The 21,147-nt window shown below is 33.5% G+C and overlaps 1 protein-coding gene across 1 annotated transcript in view; it reads left to right on the forward strand.

The window, feature by feature from the left end:
- LOC118740898 (protein bark beetle) overlaps positions 1 to 21,147 on the forward strand; it is a gene marked incomplete in the record, with an annotated part of 99,930 nt that overhangs the window by 32,342 nt on the left and 46,441 nt on the right. Inside the window, 1 exon segment of the mRNA XM_036472635.1 lies at positions 17,146 to 18,143. Within this exon segment, the coding sequence (XP_036328528.1) occupies positions 17,481 to 18,143 (663 nt within the window).

Raw genomic sequence — 21,147 nt, forward strand, 5'->3', positions numbered from 1 at the left:
TTCTTTAAATCAAAAATAGATATCAGAAATGAATTTTTCATATCACAAAACTCCGGAGCACAAGTTTTTATTAAAAAATAAAAAACATTCGTAACACTTTAGTAAATATTAATCTGCATATTGACTTAGTATTAATTAAAGATATCTTCTTTTAAAAATGCGCAGGCTCGAAATTGATTTTAGAGCTATGGTCTGGAGGAATTTTTTTCTTAGAATTTTATGAAGAATCCGAATATGCTGGGAACAATGTCGAAAAAAAATCGATCCATACAAATTGACCCGCCCTAATGTATATATGTGGTTATATGATTGTACATACATATGTATGTGCGTTTATGTATGTACAAATATGAAAAGAGTAGATTGAAGAATAATAAAAGACATGCAAGAAAATTTATTAATGAGGTTCCTTACCTAAGTGATCAATGCAGTTAAAAAAATAATTTCTAGTACATAAGAAGCGGTTAGGCAAAGAAGAAATTTATAGCATATTAAAAACTGGGGTACAATTTTCGCACTTTAAAAAGTGAACATAAATTTTTTTGTGTTAGTGTTGGTTGATTTTTCCGACAGGGTGGTAAGATGATTTATTTTGGAACGAATTTCCGTCATTCCTTGTCAAGTTTGGTTTGCAGACAAACCAGTTTCGGCGTTGTGCCATCTTCAGTCTCAAAAGATTCAAAATAAATCATACATTTGTTTGTTCAATTTATAAACTGCACATAAATTTTTGTTAGTTTAAAACCCAAATTTTGTGCAAGTAATAAGGTGGTAATAAAATTCAAACTTGGAATTTTTAAAGCATCACTTTGCAGACGAGTCGTTCGATAATAAAGCTGTAAATATAGAATTTTCATATCTGCAGCTTAAAAGTCAACATTTTTATACCCGAGCGCACTTGCGCACAAGGGTATTATAACTTTGTTCACATAACGGTTGTTTGTAACAGGCAAAACGAATCGAGATAGATATAGACAAATGTATACATAAATGATCAGAATGAAAAGAGAAATCGATTAAGCGGTGACTGTCTGTCCGTCCGTCCATCTGTCCGTCCGTCCGTCCGTGCACACGATAACTCGAATAAAAATTGAGATATCTTAACGAAACTTTCTATGTGCACTTCTTTCGGGAGTAGGACGGATGGTATTGAAAATGGGCAAAATCGGACAATAACCACGCCTACCTCCCATATAACTGCAATTTTCAGAAATACGAAAACTGCAATATTTTAGTAACTACTAAAGATTATTCACTCAAAATTGACATTTACAACAACTTTTAGACGAAAAATAAGAATATTTTAAATTTTTGGAAAATGGGCGTAGTCACGCCCACTTATGGTTACATGTGTATATCTTCGTAACCGCTCCACCAATTTCCTCCAAACTTGGCACAGTTCCTTGCCTTGGCCTTGCTACAGCACACCAAATGACCGAAAATTTTTAAAATCGGACAATAACCACGCCCACATCCCATATAACGGTAATTTGGAGAAATACGAAATCTTCGATAAATCAGTAATTATTAAAGCTAATTTATTCAAACTTGATGGTTGCAACCATTCTTTACCAGGAAATACGTTTATGATAAAATTTTGGAAAATGGGCGTGGCACCGCCCACTTATGATCACATATATGTATCTCGGTAACCGTTATACCACTTTGTACCAAACTCGGTATGGTTATTGTGCTTGCCACATAAAAGGAAAACGTTGACAATTATGGAAATCGGACTAAAATTACGGCCGCTTTTCATATAACGGTAAATTTCAGAAATGCTTGAAACTTCAATATTTCGAAGTTTAAGGACGCTAATTTACTCAAAATTGATACAGCCGGGCTTACCATGTAGTGGTAGCTTTCGGAAAGGTGAAACTCATATATTTAATACTTGCGCCGGGTATTTAATGTTCGACTCCGCCCGAACTTAGACTCCCTTACTTGTTTAGTAAAATCTTTTTTCTATTTCGGAGTTCCCCGTGGGAACTGTTTGTACCAAATTTAGACAAAACGTTATTTTTGTTGGTCTTTCAATATTCCTCGTCCCCCCTTCCTATGTACTTATAATTAAAAAGTCAAATGCCTAATGTATATACATACGTACATACTCTTGTGCTCAACTAATTAAGCCTGCAACATACATACATACTTCCGCATTCCTACATTTGCGATATCAATAGCATTACGATTAATCATATTGCAAATAAACGCGCATTACCAAAAAACACAATCAGCGTCACCATGGCAACAGTGGTACTAGCACCAGTTCATACGTATGTATGTATATAACGGAAGTCAGGAAATCACTCTCACACACAGATCGGTCAAACGGGATGAGTAGCGGAAGTGTAAATTGACCACGCAACAACTTCCAGCGGAAGCTGGCTAATGTCTGTCCATGCGATTTAAATGTGTGAAGAAGTTGAAAAAATAATAAAATAATTATTAAGAGAATAGTGTGGCTAATAACAAAAAAAAAAAAAAAATAAATATTGAAAGAAATTTTTTTTTTCCAGCCAGCAGACAATTTTTTTTTAAATATTCGATTTCGAAAGGAGGAGGTTATCAGTTCGTCGGAATATTTTTTTTTTTTATGTATGTTACCGCATAACTTTGGACCACGTCAACCGATTTCGGTAATTCTTTTTGCATCGGAAAGGTAGGGTATCAGAGGTGGTCCCATACTAATCTGGTTTAGACCCGATCATTGGATCATGAAATATATAGAGATATATATATTTTTTTTTAAGTCGGTTTTTTTTTTGCTAAAAATTACTTGTTTGTATAGCATTTGCATACGGTTGCATTCCTGAGCATACACACGAGCACAGATAAACCATTTGCGGTCATTCACACAATAGGGGTATTCTCTGAGTCTTGCAAAGCCCTTGCATGGTGCACAGATTGCACGGATTGCACGGTAAAAACCGGTTTTCGTATGGGACAGCTTTGCAAACCGTGCAATCCGTACACCGTGCAAGGGCTTTGCAAGACTCAGAGAATACCCCTAATATATACTAAAAACTTGAAATATCTATTTACAACGTTTAACTATCAGCACATAAATTTTATGTAAAACATTTAAAAGACGTCACTTTAAACAATAAATACAGTTTAGGTTAGTGCACTTTGTTTTTGTTGTTGGGCTTAGTCATACTTTTTCTCACGATTGAGAGAAATAGAGATTGCGCCAATCGCGGTACCGCTAATCCGCTCTTTGTGATTTTGACAGAATCTGCTGTGTGCGTGACGTCATCCTAGTGCAATTGTTGATTGTGAGCATATGAAAAAACCAAATAACAATTTTAATATTTGTGCGTTAATATTTCTGCGAGGGTTTAAACAATTATTGAGACATTACAAAGCAAAATGAAGTGTGCAATGGCAAAGTGTAATAGTGAAAACAAAAGGAAAGCGTGCAATATAAGTTTTTTCTTTCGTTTCCTACGGACGCAAACCTGGCGAAAAAGTGGAAGCAGTTCTGCTGGCGAGGAGATACATTAAACACCAAATCGAGCTTTGTGTTATGTGTGTGAGCTATGAGCTTCTACATGGAACTATGTTGGCCTTTTCTTTGGTGAATTGTAGTAGGTATATTTCCATGGTGAAAGTAGACAGTTGCTGGTTTAGTTTGCTGGCAATGGCTTACATACAAAAGCAGTGTCTACAGTAAATAGATACATGAACTTCACTACCTACTTATTTTTGTTAGTACCTGATTATTTTTAGTGCTGGTATGAGGTAATGCACCAGTGGATAAGGTCGCCAGGCGCTAAGTCAAGCGGCAGCTTACTGCGCTGTTACGTACCTAATACAAAACAGTGCCCAAATTATTATACATTTAAAAGTTCAGCTTAAATTATGTTTTACTTACATAGAATATTTGTTTCCAAAGAAGTCACACTCATGCGTCTTCTCGGAAATGGCACAAAAGTCATCAAATAAAAGCTGTGGAGTCACCAGCTGCGGAGTTTATGGTGGCGGGCTACCGTTCACAAATATAAATATACACTATGCATGGCTTTTTACAATGGCGAGTCCGAAAATTCACTTTGCTGCACACCTTCCTTTTGGTCTACATTAAATTGCAAACACTGTTAATACATTCATTTTTTCGTGTGCTAAAAATCGTACTTACCTAAAGGGCTACATGTCCAAAATTATTGCTACATGTCCCTAATTAATCAATCTTTGTATATTTATTGATTCCTGCACAATTGGGCTTTGTAATATTAAAATTAACAAATTTTTCTGCATTGTTTACATATTTTTATATGCGCTTTGGCATTTCTCTCTCGCAACTGCACCAAGATGACGTCAGTCAAAAATTACGCTCAAAAATCCTCTCTCATTGGCGCAATCTTGTATTCTATCATTCTTGACTTTTTCTTACTAATATCGAGTGTCTGCTCATCGGCGCTTTGGGTGCTTATTAACTTGGAAGTATGTATGTATGTATTACAAACGTACATACCCTGTGGGGAAAATCTCTAGTTCTGAACTGGGGCGCTTCTAGTACATTTAGACCCAGTACTGGTTCGCGATAAATCTCTTTTGCATGCAAGCAACTGACGAATTTAACATGGCGATGTCCTAGGAAGTGTCAATTGCCCCCCGCTGCACCCCTTTTTCGATAGTTCCGAACTAGTCCTAAATTCTATAGTTCCGAACCAGTTCTAAAATCGACAGACGAAAGAAAAAAGTATCATGATTTTTCAATCTTTTCGGTTCTTCCGTGTGCGATTTTACATTATTTTCAAAGAAACGTTTTTTCAATTTGAAATTAAATTTGTTTGAATGATTGTAAGAAATGTACGTTTACATACCTTGCTGTAGCTGACTTTGCAGAGGTGCTCGCTGTTATTGGTTAGATTCCAGATGGCCCCAAGATGTTAATATGTTAACACAAAGCTTTGTTTTGTATTACCAAACTATGAAATAGCATCTGCGAAGCACAGAATAGAAGCGTATTTGAACGAAAAAGCCGCCGAACACATATCTATGTAAAGTAAACAAGCCCCCCGCTGCATCCCTTATTCGATAGTTCCGAAATAGTTCTAAATTCGACAAATAGGATCTAGTGCGTTCTGCATCCCTTTTTCTATAGTAGTGGATATAGATTTGTAGTGAAACTGCTGGTAACTTATGTTTATTTATTTATTGCTAATAATTTTCTTTTAAAATATGGGTCGATCTGTATCAGAAACCGCATAAACAAAACTTTCAAAGCTTGTACAAAGTTCACAAAAAGTTAATTAAACTTAAAAAAATTTTCATCAAAATTTCGATTTTTCAAATTAGACCAACCGAATTTATTTTTATAGCGACTTGAATCTTGCACTTTATTCTACTAAAATGGGCTATAAAACTGCATACTCAAAATCTTTCCAAGAAACCTAAATTATAGCATCTTTTTAAGTTTAATTAAATTTTGTGAACTTTGTGGAAGTTTCGGAACTTTTATTTATGCGGTTTTTGATACAGATCGATCCATATTTTAAATGAAAATTATCAAAAATGAGTAAATAAACATAAGTTACCAGCAGCATCATTTTGAATTTTACTGCTATTATTTTACTCCCAACTGTATATTAAGATACATGCATATAAACATGTCCACTCGTTCATACTCTAAGAATAGAACACACTCTCTTACATTCTCCATAAATGGTTATTATGAGTATGTATCTCTCTGTACATATTTCATCGCCACGTTGTAAACTTTTTGTTATTTTTACTTTGTCGTTATCACTTTCATAACGGTATTCTATACTGACCGTGGCCACACATTACCTTTGTTCTAATGGCTTTGGCTAGCCATATACCCACAAATGCAGTAGCTGTTACGTTTGTTAATACATATGTAATACATACATACATACATACTTACTATATGTGTGCTTACTAACTAGAGATGACAACACCGATATTTCTGCAATTCGACATTGAAAGGCAATATTGGGGAGTTGTAAATCGGTGATCATTTTTATCGAAAAAACTTGATAAAACTATTTAATCCCGAATTGGGATTATAGAAATTTTAATATAATACTACATCGACATCAGCCATATTTTATAGCATACCAAATTCCATACTATATTTCGTAGCATACTATATTTAAAAGTACATGATATTTAATGGCATACCATATTTTATAAAATGCCATATTTTATTGCATTCAATATTTCATCGCATACTGTATTTTAAAGCATACCACATTTATTTCATAGCAAACTATATTTTACTGCTTGTAATAATATATTTCAAATTTTATAACATACCATATTTCAAGCATTCTATACATTTGATGGCATACTATATTTCATAACATATAACGCTTTCGTGTAAAAATTTGTAGACGGATCTTAACTAGATATCAGCCTAATTTTGAAAATTAAAGCCAAATTTTAAGCTGTAATTCTCGACAGCAATCCTCTTAGAAAAATAACCATATAGCGGAGCGGAGGAAGAAAGCCGAGAAACACTTGTCATAGCTACATATTTATACAGAAATTGCCCGTCGAATTGTACAAACCTAAGCGGAGTATTTTGCTGCACGGCCACAGCCCAGGGCAACGGTCTTCAGAGAGGAAACAAGACAGAACAGACAGCTCAAAATCTTTAGACTCTCACATTAGTTCAGGGTGCCTGGACTCTTGCATATTGATGGTAATTGCAAACGAATTAGTTTGCATTTTAGTTTAAACTAAGGAGCATATGCTGTCCTTATAAGGACCTTTAATGTCCAATTGGTTTACACGCCAAACGATTGGCGTGGAAAGACCGGCCCATTATCTTAAATAGTTGCAAGAACAAATTTAGATGTAAAAGGTAGACAAAACCTTGTATGCCATTGCTCGGCTTTAAGTAGAAGCTTGTAGGCTGTTAAAGAGAACGCAGATCCCGAAATTATCCGAAAATTCGGGCTTGACATTGACCACAACAGTTGACATTCCATCACTACTTAATACTCGCATCAGTACACACAAAACGTTCCGATGCATTCAATATTCCCAAATTCGTTAGGTTATTGAATTTTATTTATTGTTTGATGTGCAATGGCTTTGAGGCGGCGCCCACACAGACATACATACTTAGCACTGCGATATGTGGCAGTGTGACTATTTTGTAATTCCATTAACAAAAAAGTGATTAATGGCTAGAAAGAGTTTTGAATTCGATTTCTGTCACGAGTAACCATTGGATATAACTACTATAGCAAATGCAGGGTAACTTCAACGGATAACGGGTTATCAATCGGAGATCTTTGCAGTAATTTAAGGTAGCAGAACGAATAATTGGCAAAAGGTAGTAGTGATACCAAATCAGGGTCTGCAGTGATATATAGAAATCAGGATCTGCAGTGAGCAACCATACTTGAGTATTCTGAATAAATTTTGAGTTTTCCGGTCTACCACAATTCCATTCCAATCAAACCATTGAATAATTATTTCATTAAAGGCAAAAAAGCTGATTTCGAGAAGGATTCGGGAAGCAATGGATGTCGAAATGACATGACTCGCTACCAGCATAGGCACACCTAGGCGATCCGCGGACTTAAAAATATTCAAGCTAATCAGTTAAATCAAAACCTAGTGGCCATTCTCGCGAAGATGAAAATTTATCTCCAGGATTCTACTCAACTCAACGTAGGATTAATACTACTTCTACTTTTTTAACCTCGAACGAGTTATGTACATTTGTATGTATGTCTGGTTTGTTTCAAAGAGAGTTTACTCAACCGTTTCTTTTTTGTAACTGAGAGAAGCTTGTCTGCCGATGGAACTCGAAGCAGCTCGCTTTTGTTAGTTAGGTGTTATTTGTGCCCTACGGATACTAATGAGAGTCTGCACTCTTTAGAGTTGTCGAAAATATTATCTTACCACACCCATAGTGATGAATTATTGATAATAATTATATCGTTACTTTATCGATAAGTTAATGCTGCGGCTGGCTTTTTTAACGATCAAAAATTGGAATGGACGAGCGAAATTCAGTCCTTTTTCAGCTAACCAGCTGTTTACAAAATTCTATGTTTCTTAACGGAACAAAACAGTTGGTTTGGAGGACTATTGGAAGGTTGACCGTTATGTGCTTAAAATGATTTACCACTTTCACTTGGAGACGCGACTACCCAGTAAGAAATTAATGAGTTTAGGTTACTGGCCTAAACAGTTATCATGTCTTTAGCAATTTTATGATTAACTTATCTCTATATTTATCGATAACAAAAAATTGGAGATAATAAAAACGTTAACTATTAACAGTGTTATCATACCGATAACGATAAATTTTCGAAAAAAATTATGTCATTAATATTTTCGATAATTTAATGATATGTTATCGTTATCTATCAGCAATTTAATGATATCGATATCGTTATTACCGATAATTTATCGTTATATTTAGCGGTTAACATTTTTTAAAATATTAACGATATCCTTACTACCGATAATTTATCGTTATCGTTGTGGTTAGCATCACTGATATCGAAATCTTTTTGCAATCGATAAATTATGCCTAATGCTAACTATATGTTGAATGTTGCAATTGCTATCGTAATCGATATGTGTAATACATTTCTCTACAATTGTGCAGACCCGTTGACATAAAACTATCGATAGTTATAACGATATCGATAGAAAAAAATCAACAAACTCTGTGAAAGCGCACACACATACATATGTATGTTTGTATGCATGAACATATGTATATATTTTTGTTTACCTCTTTAATCGAATAAGCCCACCGTTATTTGCATCCGACTTTTAGAGGTAACCAAAATGTGTTACATACATACATATGTACATATGTACATACTTGCATTGCTCACCATGCGTGAGCATACATTTGCATACGAGCGTAGAAATACAGGGTGGGCCAACTAAGACCTCCCAATGTCTGCCTAGTTTGCCCAGCAATGTGCGCAGTCGCTCTATCTTGTTCGAACCACAAATTAGGATGCTGCTCTGCCGTTGGCCACAAAAAGTTGTCAATCATTGTTCTGTAATAAACCCCAGAAATCGTTTCTGGCGTTTTATTCTCATTCTCGAAGAAATATGGGCCAATAACACCGCACCAAACAGCGGATAGGTGTAACAGGTGCTGGTGTGTTGCCCCTGGATTTTCAGAGCCCTACAATCTACAGTTTTGTTTGGAAATGCGCTTCATCCGACATCAAAACATTACCTAAAAAAAAAAAAATTTGGCTAAATAATTGTGTAAAACGAATAGCATATTGGAGTCGCTGTTGGTGGTCTTGCTCTAAGTATCCATTATGATTTTCCAAGAGATTAACTATAACATGCAGAAAGAAAATAACACTAATATTAACAAGTAAAAAAGTCTAAGTTCGGGCGGAGCCGAACATTAAATACCCGGCGCAAGTATTAAATATATGTTTTTCACCTTTCCGAAAGCTACCGCTACATGGTAAACCGAGGTGTATCCATTTTGAGTAAATTAGCGTCCTTAAATTTCGAAATATTGAAGTTTCAAGCATATCTGAAATTTACTGTTATATGAAAAGCGGCCGTAATTTAGTTCGATTTCAATAAGTTTCAACGTTTTGCTTCTATGTTGCAAGTACAATAACCACACCGAGTTTGGTACAAATTGGTAGAACGGTTACCGAGATACATATATGTGATCATAAGTGGGCGGTGCCACGCCCATTTTTCAAAATTGTATCCTAAACGTATTTCTTGGTAACGAATTGTTGCAAGCATCAATTTGGAATAAATTAGCTTCAATAATTACTGATTTATCGAAGATTTCGTATTTCTCTAAATTACCGTTATATGGGATTATTGTCCTATTTTAAAAATTTTCGGCCATTTCGTATGTTATACCAAGGTTAACAACTGTGCCAAGTTTGGAAGAAATTGGTGCAGCGGTTACCAAGATAAACACATGTAAACATAACTAGGCGTGGCTACGCCCATTTTCCAAAAATTTATAATATTCTTATTTTTCGTCTATAACTTATTGTAAATATCAATTTTGAGTGAATAATCTTCAGTAGTTACTAAAATATCGCAGTATTCGTATTTCTAAAAATTACCGTTATATGGAAGTGGGCGTGGTTATTGTCCGATTTTTAAAATTTTCGGCAATTTAGTATGCTGTATTAAGGCCAACAACTGTGCAAAGTTTGGAATAAATTGATGCAGCGGTTACCAAGATATACACATGTAACCATAAGTGGGCGTGGCTACGCCCATTTTCAAAAAAATGTTAATATTCTTATTTTTCGTCTAAAATTTATTATAAATATCAATTTGGGTGAATTATCTTTAGTAGTTTCTAAAATATCGCAGTTTTTGTATTTCTGAAAATTACCGTTATATGGGAGGTAGGCGTGGTTATTGTCCGATTTTGCCCATTTTCAATACCATCCGTCCTACGCCCGAAAGAAGTGCACATACCAAGTTTCGTTAAGATATCTCAATTTTTACTCGAGTTATCGTGTGCACAGACGGACAGACGGACGGACGGACAGACAGTCACCGCTTAATCGATTTCTCTTTTCATCCTGATCATTTATGTATACATTTGTCTATATCTATCTCGATTCTTTTTGCCTGTTACAAACAACCGTTATGTGAACAAAGTTATAATACCCTTGTGCACAAGTGCGCTCGGGTATAAAAAAATTAAAAAGTTATACGTGTTTAACATTGGTAGGTCTTGTTTGGCCCACCCTGTACATACATACATACAATCACAGTACTGCCTCTTTGTTGTTGATATGCAACGTGCAACAACAACCAGTCGTTCAGCCAATCGGTCAACCAGATAGCGACGATTACCGGCTAAATGCAACGTCACATTCTGTTGCAACAGTTGGCTTGCCCCTTCTACGTGTTTCACTGTTTCTGTGTGACACACCTTCTTCAGCTACGATGGCAACAAATCACTTATACATATGTATGTTTGTATATACGTATGTAGAATAACCGTGGATGACCGGTTATGAGCGCTGACTATTGACACAAGCAAGCGGTCGGTCAGGCAGCCCACAACTTTACAGTTATTGAAATCGCAGCACAAGAACAACAACAACAACGGTAGTAGCGGTCACCAAAGCAACCGCTTTAAAACCATAAATTTCCCAAAACAAACAAAAAACACAAAAAAGTTAAAAGAAGGCAGCATAAAAAAAATACATGAATAAAGTAATGTAAAAAAAAATATTTTTTTAAAAATAAGCTTTTATTTAACATGTTTAATCAATAAAATAAAGTAGTGAAACAAAAGATTTTTTAGCAAGAAAATTTTGTCAAAACTGCACTAAAATGAATAAAATAAAATAAGTTAAGGTCTCGTTAAAGTTACTAAAAGCCATTTAGTGAAAGGAGTTATTCAAACTCTAATGAAAATTACTAACAATTTGTACTAATTTACTTCGTTTTTAGAAAAGCTTGTCGCGCGAATAGCAAACCGGCATTTAAATATCTGCATACATACATATAAATACATACATACCTAACCAATTATACATGTACGCTGAATTCGCCGACAAGCTTTTTTAAAAACGAAGTAAATTAGTACAAATGAAATGTTAGAAATTTTCATTAGAGTTTGAATAACTCCTTTCACTAAATGGCTTTTAGTAACTTTAACGAGACCTTAACTTATTTTATTTTATTCATTTTAGTGCAGTTTTGACAAAATTTTCTTGCTAAAAAATCTTTTGTTTCACTACTTTATTTTATTCCTTTGATTAAACATGTTAAATAAAAGCTTATTTTTAAAAAAATATTTTTTTTACATTACTTTATTTTCTAATTTTTAGTCCATTTATAAAAGCGTTGTATATTAAATAGTTTTATTTTATTTTATGTACAAAATTTTGCAATAGATATTAAAATTGCAATGAAAGAGAACAGAAGACTATGCAAGCAAAATTTTGTTTGCTTACGTTTTGTATAAACATATATGGGAAAATCTAAAAAATAGGTACACTTTCAAAAAAAAAAATTTTAATTTTTAAATTTGTGAGCACACTTATGTTTTATATATCATTTTATTCGTAATCTCTTAATAAATCGATTAATATAAGTGTAATTCATTTTCATCAAGTGCTTCAAAAGTTAGACGTGGAAGAAACATGAAAGGGAAAACAAAATAATAAGCTGCGTGCAAATTACGCTGTTCAAGTTGTAAACTTTGAGCAAAGATTTTGAAAGTTGAACTCACTTAATTGGGACGTTCTTAATTCAATTTCATGCTCCGTTTTACCAGATTCGCTCTGGTTTTCGAGATAGCGGTACTTGAAAATATGATTAACTTTTAACTATTTTATAAATAATTCCCTCAGTTTTGAAGTTATTTTACTAAAATTTTGCACATAACACTTTTTTAATATTACCTTAATTATTCCTTAAAATTATCGAAATAGTTTCACATTAACATATAGCTCCAATACAACTGATTACTCAGATATGTGTTTTTGCGCTATAACTCTAACTTCATATCTGAATAATAAATTGTATCGTGCTATATGTTAAATTTAACCTATACTAAATTTTAACCTGTTTAATTGGATGAGTTATAACGCAAAACAACCACTCTGATCAATTAGTTGTATGGGAGCTAGATGTTTTAGTGAACCGATTTCGACGATTTTATGGAATAGTTATGGTAATATTAAAAAACGGTTATGTGCAAAATTTTAGTAAAATATCTTCAAAAATAGTTAAAATTTAAGCAAAACTGCGGACGCCATTGAATTTAGAAGGCTCCAATTAAGTAATACCAGGTATCAGAACATTTGTCGAAAAAAAGTTACTTTGATACCACTCTCGAAATATTCTGACTAAAAGAAGGAGCATCATTAAAAGTAGTAAATCTAGGATTTTACAAACTTCTAGAGACAAATTTTTTGAAGCAATTTACAGGTATATGTAAATTTATGAGGACTAGAAGTTATAAAAAGATTTAGATGGTTTCGACGTATTTTCCAAATGTGCCTTCAATTAAGGTGTTTTTGGAATAAAAATTACGCTCAAGATCGCAGAATATTTTATCTTTAAAAGTTAGTTTATTCTGAAAGCACACATCTTGCTAAGGTATCAAACTATTCGTAATTGTTTGTAGAATGCAACACATACCTAAAAGATTCTTAATATTAAATGCTTCAAAACCTATACGCGATAAACCAAAAATTTTGAAAATTGTGAAATGTTGAGTTACAGACTTTGAGTTACTTGCCATTTCGTTATTTTTTAAGGCACACTTTTCTTACCTACTACATATGAAGTGTACACATAAATAAGTGCTAAATGCCCATTTAATTTCAAATCAGAATATGGTGTGCTTCAAAAGTTATGACATAATTAATTGTGCCCTTCTTAAAAATTACATAAAAAATTCACTTGTTTTAATTTTTTTTTTAATTTAAACACCTATAATTCAAAAGTTATGCAGCAAATTGATCCACATTTTTTTTGAGGCTTCAAGTATACGTCAAGGAATTATATTCAAAAGCAACCAGCTTGATTTAGTTTATAACAGTGAAAATAAAGCTAAATAACACAAAGGTTACCTGTTTTTTAGATTTGCCCATATATATACAAAATACATATAGCAGCAGTTAATTTCATTTAAAGAAATGGCGTGTCGTCCACTTCCGCTGTAGCATGGCATATATTTAGGCGCAATATTAAAGTTCTTCTGGCGGGGAAATTTCTCGAGTCTTCTAATTGTATCTCCTTGATATGATGCCTACAACGATATCTAGAATTTGCCATAAATAGCTTTGCTCTGGTTTTACGTTCTTTGGCAAATTACGCTCTGTTAGCCATAAATTTTACTAATTTTTGACCGACTTTGAATCAAGACCCCTGGACCATATAGGGAATTCATTTATATTTTAAATTGCATTGTCATCGTGAAAATTTCAAGTCTCTAACTTGTCGGGAAGTTAGTTTAAAATCGATTGAAAATTTCCACGATTTGCGCGGGATGACCAAGTTAAATAAAAGCTTATAAAAATATTGAATTATATAATTATGATTTCAAATGTAACAAAAAAGGAAATAACTTTTATTACCGGAAATGTGAATAGAAGCATATAACAACCCTTTTTTTCAAAATAGGAGTGCCGCCGAATATTTATTAAATGGGGATTTTCAAAACTGATTACATGGCAATTCTGGCTAAGATATTTGAAAGTCTTTTGTAAGACAATTGAAAGACAGTACGCAAGCTAGTTTAAAAGATTTTGTTTATTCTGGCACAAACGTCTTACAAAAATAACTCCCTTAACAACTTTCATGGTGAAAAGCTCCAACAGTCGCAATGGCCGAGTGAGCAGAGAACTGGCGTACCATTCGAGAGTTCGAGTTAAAATTCTAGGACAATGGAATTTTTTTTTTTCTTTTTTTAACCGAATTTTTTTCTGTTTTTAAAGCAATTTTCATGTAAACTTTAGATTTTATTGTTTTAAAAAAGAAAATTATTTGGTTTAATTTCATTTACTAACTCATTTTCTGATTTTCCTTTCCTTTTTCTTTTTTAATTAAATTTTTAGATTTTATTGTTTAAGACAAATTTTTATTTAAATTTTCTTTAATCTTTCTTTTCAATTTCTTTTTTTCAATTTAAATTTTTGACTTTTTTAAATTTCATTTTGTTTAATTTCATTTAGTTTTTAGGAACTTATTTTATTTATTCTTTTTTTAATTATTATTTTTTATTTAATTTTCTTTTAATTTTTAGAATATGTATATTATTTAAAAAAAATATTTGATTTGATTTTTGGGAACTTATTTGGTTTTAATTATAATGTTTTATTTGAATTTTAATTAACTTTAAGATTTTATTGTTAAAAAAATTATTTTGTTCAATTTAACTTAATTTTTTAGGAACTTATTCTATATATATTTTTTTGTTTTAAATTAATTTTAATTTTTAATTTACATTTTATTTAATTTTAAGATATCAATATTTAAAAAATTAAATTATTTTGTTTCATTTAATTTAATTTTAATGAATTAATTTTTTTCCTAATTTTAAGATTTTATCGTTTAGGGAATATATTTATTTTAATTTCATTTCATTTTGTATATAAAAAAGAAAAATATTTTGTTTAATTTCATTTAATCTTTAGGAATTCATTTTATTTTTACTCCTTTTTTAAATTTTTTATTTAATTTTCTTTAAGTTTTTAGAATGTATTATTTTAAAAGAAACATTTTTGATTTTAACTTCGTATAATCTTTAGGAACTTATTTTATAGTTTTTTGTTTTTAGTTATTTTTTTATTTTTTTAAATTTAGTTTAATTTTTACACTTCATTGTTATAAAAAAAAATTATTTTATTCAATTTCATTTAGTTTTTAGGAACTTATTTTTTTATTTTGTTTATTTTTTGTCAATTTAATTTTTAGATTTTAGTGTTTAAGACACATATTTATTTTCATTTAAGTTAATTGGATTTTAATTTTTAGTCTTTATTATTAAAATTTTTTTTTTTCATTCGAATTTTATAAAACGTTGCGAAAAGACAAACAGAATAACGTTAAGACCTCCTCGTTAGCAGCAGCCGGATTCGCACTGGGCTATCGCTAAATTTGGTCGCCAAAAATCTCCAAAAGTATTAAAGAATTTTGGAGATGGAAATTTAGCGAAGCGATTACTACAATTCTACTACAATTCTACTGCAGATCTATCAAATAGTCTTTCGAAAGATTGTGGTGAGTTTAAAGACAGTTGCCAGAATTGCCCTTTTACTAATTTTGGTTTACTTTTGTGAATGTGGTCTTCGATAAAAAAAAAATCGATTAATCGAATTTTCCCCTATTCGATTTATCGATAATTATTTTCACCTGCATCTTTAGTACCATGCTATTTTAATTTTTCGATCTATCAACGAATCCATTTCATTCTTTTCGATTTATCGATAATCGATTTACTTGTATTTACTGCCACCCTTAGTACCATGCAATTTTTTTTACAAATTCTTGGTCTGCTCTATAGCATTTTCGATTACTGCGTTGGGTGCACGTATGCTGTCTCTCATTGACATTTGCTCCACTTGCGAAGCTTACGACTTGCCGTTGTCGTTACTTTTGTTATTGCACACGCTTACTTACTTTCAGTTAATACTATTACTTACTACTCCAGTTTTCTTAATGTTGTTTTCTATTTTTTGTTTTTTTTTTGTTTTGTTTTTTTTTTTTGTACTGAAGGCATTAGCATTAATAAGTTCTTGCACTAGTTGGTGTTCTCCTTTAACTTCTTTGTCTAATTCTTCTTATGGAGAGTCGTCAACTTAAATACTTACATACATACATATGCAACGCCGCTTGTTATTGTTCTTACATTTCTCCATCAACTTTGCTGCGGTCTGTTGTTAAGTGACTTTTGGGGCCAACTACTAGCCAACAATGAAAGTATTTAAATGGGAGTAGTGCTGCTCGTATTCCCGCGTACTCAAATTGCGCTCTCCAAAGCCAAAACCAAAACCAAGCCAAACTGCCGCCCAAGCCAGCACACACGCAGACCGACCAGCAACAATGGGCCACCACTGGCTGCCACCACCAGTTGGGGAGTTTGTTGAGTTTATTTCGTTGATTGTCGTTGTTTGGTTTCGACGTTTGGGTAACGGTAACGGTTCTTTGCGTATAGACATGTTTTCTGAATATTTGGGTCTAGTTGTATCCAAACAAAGTAGGCTAACGTTTGATGCCTTTGTTTTTGTTATTTTTCTTACTAACATATTTCGATAGTGAATGAATGAATGGCGGCGTTTGTATTGGCCGACAGGGTAAAGGGGAGTACAGAGTGTGCGGCATAAAGTTGGTAAAACTGGTAGTGGTGCAGGTAATGTGGATTTGTGTGTGTGTGTATGTGAGCGTTTCGCCAGCTAGGGAATTTCAATGCTTGGTCTACGATTACTAAATACAACAGCTGATAAGCTAAGTTATCAAATTACAAAAGAATATATAATTGTGTAAAAATGTATACTTAATGCGGCTATGACGAAATTTTCACCAAAGTTAAAAATAAAGTGAATGGAAATTTATAGAAAATTAATTATTTTTTTTGGATAATGATGGACAATTTTACAAATTTGAAACCAAGCAGCACCAAAAATAATTATCATAAATTTTAATTTCTAAATTGCAGCAGAACTAATGATATTTGGAGAGTTGAGAGTGCCAACCGCCGTGCAATCTAAGTTATACTGCAAAAACTGACTTAAAAAAAAAAATAGGTGCAAAATGTGCGCTAAAGTGAATTATAAAAGCATAAAGAGAACAATTTGTTCAAACAAGTGCAAAAATGGATAAGAAAATTAAATAAATTTCACACAAAAAAAAATAGTTTTGTGAGAGAAAAAAATTTTAGTGCAATAAAGTGCCCCGAAATTCCGGAGCTAGTTGTAGGAAAAACTGCAAATTTCCAAGCTCTTAACAACAAACTCTACTCCCAAACAAATAAGCAACACTAACAAACACAACAAATAATGCCAGCTGCTGAGCGCAGCAAACACAAAGGCGCCGCCACAGCGCCCACTCCACAACACAATGAGCGCCCACCTGGAACGCCTATGGTTAGCCATAGACTACATGAAACACTGCCTAGCCGCCTCCACCTTCACCTTCCGCGCAGCGGCTACACATTCCTGTGGCTTGCTGCGCTCTGTTGGGTAGCACCAACCTCAACCTCCGCGCAGTTGCAAGGCAACACACTTGTTGGCGGTGGCGGTGTTGGCAGTCCTGCAGAAAGCAGCAGCGAAATCGAGTTCGCCAGTCTAGATGGCGCCGACACACAACTACTCACACCTTTGTTGCCAGCGCCGAGCACTGTGGCGCCACCACCATTAGAGGTGGTGGAATTCGTGGAACCTGCGCCTGCTCAACCAGTGATGTCATCGCCATCATTGTCGTCGTCATCGTTATCGGCAGCGACAGCGGAAGCGGAAGCGGCGGCGGCGGCATCAAGTTACACCGAATTGCAGGGTGGCGAAATCAATGGCGAGCGGACGTTGCATTTCAGTGAAAGTCCTTTTTTGGCACGCCAGCACATCGAAGTGGCCAGGGGCGCTCGGCTGATCATCGAACCGGGTGTGCGTGTGGAATTTGCACCCACTGTGGGCATAACTGTGCGCGGCGTACTGCATGCGGTGGTGAGTAGAAAATTGTCTATAGATATATTTTACGAAATTATTTTCTTAATAATTTTTTTAAACTGCGCTTTGCCTTTTACTAGGCATTTTTGTAGTGTAAGAATGAGGTACTATTTTGTAGTGTTAGAAGGCAAGTGAGTGATAAGACAATTGCAATATTTAATTAATTATGACTGGCATTCCGCAGGCAGCTTCTCTGACATATAAACAAAAATGATTACATTTGCATTAACCAACATAAACTTTATTCTATTTTACCGTATTGACACTTTTGAACTTATATTTGCATCAGAGTTCCTATTTCAGGTTGTAGTGAGTGTTGCCAGGTTGCTGTTTTTAGCGTCATTTTAACGTTTTTTACGGTCTGTTGACGTTAAAACATTTTTTGGGTCAAATATGACGTTTTTGTAATAAAACCTCAACTTTACAAATGGAAAGCTTTCGGAAGACAATTTTCTAGTACCAGGCGGGTGTTTCCGGTTATTTCACAATTCAACGAATGATGAAAGAATTTTATCATTTCTGTATGTATACATTAGGGTGATCTTTAAACCAGTTCTAAGGCGGTTTTTTGTTTTGAAATCCTGATTTTTTGAACATCAAATAATCCGGTTTTTTGTTATCGAATAAACTAGGTATGAATAACACCGTGCGACTGTAAATTTTACACACAAAAAAATGAATATATTCGCGAAACTATGGGTAAATTTTTGTAAAATTGCGTACTTAGCTTTTCTCTCTGAAATTTAAAAAATATGATTCTGAAAATATGAAATTCTGTAGAATTATAACAGAATAAATTTTTGGTGCATATAGACGAATGGGTATGGAAAATGTCCTTCAAAAATTTTTTCCTTAAATATCCTTGAAAATTGCAATATTTTTTTTTGTGAAAAAACTATTGATTGAGGACTAATATACGCACGACCTTATCATCGATTTTCGTCGTGCAAACTTTGTTAACTTAAAAAGATAAAATTTATTAAAAGCACATTTTAAATACATATTCGTTCTCTTTCATTTTGTACCCATATTGTTATTCTACATTGCACTGATTTTTTTTTAATATTTTTTTTAATTACATAATCATATTGTTAAAACTTCAAAGTCCTTTGAAAAAAATCCTGGCGTCAGACTGAACAACTAAAAACGTAGTTTTAATATATTTGGCCCATAGTTTCGTGAGTTTATTGATTTTTTCGTGTGTTTTTATATTTTTTTGTCTTTGTCGCACGGTTATATATTAAAAAAAAATGCGGTTTATCCGGTTTTTTCTTAATTTCAAAAATAGGGGCCTTTTTATTTAAAACTGCCACTTTTAGAATAATCGGTTTCGAAAAAAATTCAAATAACCGACCATCGAAGAGTGCGCACATATCGCTTGCATTGCAGCCAGTGTCCCGAAAGCAATTTAAGTGAAAAATTATTTTTTAATGGAATTTAATATGAAAATGTTTGACGCACTGTAAAATAGATTTACCAGGTCCGGAGCCACACTTTTGAAGTCTTTTCCATTCGATCAAGAAGGTATTCAGTCTTTCCCACAGGTGTAGCAGGCAATACCTTATTTGCAATGTTAAGAAGGCTTATAAAGCGATAAAAGTAAAGGAGATTCAAATATTTTTTTGATTAGACCTTATTCCATTTGAGAGCTGTTACATGCGCAGACCTATCTTCAATTGCTACCTTATTTTGTAATTGAGTTTTCTGGTCGAGTACCTATCTATCATCCTCTCAAGCAGTTTGCACTCAGGTCTTTCCTCCTTTGTGTTCTCATTCTCTTTTCCACTTTCCCCACGGTAGCAGCATGGGTATATTCGTCATACCAGTTATATTGTGTAGATGGTATATATGTATGTAGTTAGTAACCAGCTACATATATCATTCACAGAGGTACGAAGTGATTGGTGGATTAAGTCCCAGTGCTCATATATATCCATGCGACGAGCAGTAGACTTTGAATAGGATTGAGGGTTGATTGCTTTGTTTGCAAAGTTGTATTTTCATCGCGTCATGTCCCACGACGCGTCGAAGTCGATCAGTCAGCAGAATCTACCTCTCCGTTATAGGAAGTAGTTTCGTGGTAGCTGAATTTATAGACTGTTGAACCATATTACCTTCTTGGGTTACCTTAGCGTTAAAGTCCTCAAGCATACATAATGATATTGTGCTCATGAGTTTGTTCTAAATGCCCATATAAATCGACTTTCACATGCTGACGGCCACCGTAGCCTAGTGGTTAAGGAATTTTTGAAAAATTATTTTGTACTGAAAATAGGGCGACAAATTTAGATTAATCGATGAACTAGTTTTCGATAAATCATCCTCACTCATAATGCATCATCTTGCTAATCTGATGATTCTATCCCAATCGCTTTTGTTGTTTTAGCATTTTGGCAAATTTTTACTAGAACTGCAGTAATTACAATACATATAGTACATATGTACGTATCCACCTGCCATTTCACTTGTTGCCACACAATTTTTATCAACGCATACAAACAAGTAATTCCACTGTCAACACACTGTCTCTACAAAAACGTTAAAAATTACTATATAGCAAATAATTGATTTAATAATCGCAAAAGTAAGCAAACGATATCGAAACTTGCTTATCAATCGAGCGATAAGGCAATAAGGCTACACACGCACTTATATATTTATATATGTATGTATGTATATGAAAACGAAATGAATAACTGTGTGTAAAAAGCAAAGCTTACGGTGGTGTCACAGCTGTTTATATCATACACGTTTGAAGAAAGAGGTGTTCCGAGGATGCGCCAAGAAATATAGGGGAACTTATTTCAATGAAATAAATCGAGAGAACTTCATTTCACAAATTTTAGGTATTAAATCCAGTTTCTTAAGTATCTTGAAGATTTCAACCTAAAAAAATTCCAAGATTTATAAGAGTTCAACCGTAATCAGTATCCGAAACGCCTGTTCCTAGATGCCTAGGGTCATAGATTAAAATTTAATCATTAAATATTATGCTTTTGCC

Source organism: Rhagoletis pomonella, unplaced genomic scaffold, assembly GCF_013731165.1.
Source record: "Rhagoletis pomonella isolate Grant_MI unplaced genomic scaffold, Rhpom_1.0 Rhpom_scaffold_00006, whole genome shotgun sequence".
Classification (NCBI taxonomy): Eukaryota; Metazoa; Arthropoda; class Insecta; order Diptera; family Tephritidae; genus Rhagoletis; species Rhagoletis pomonella.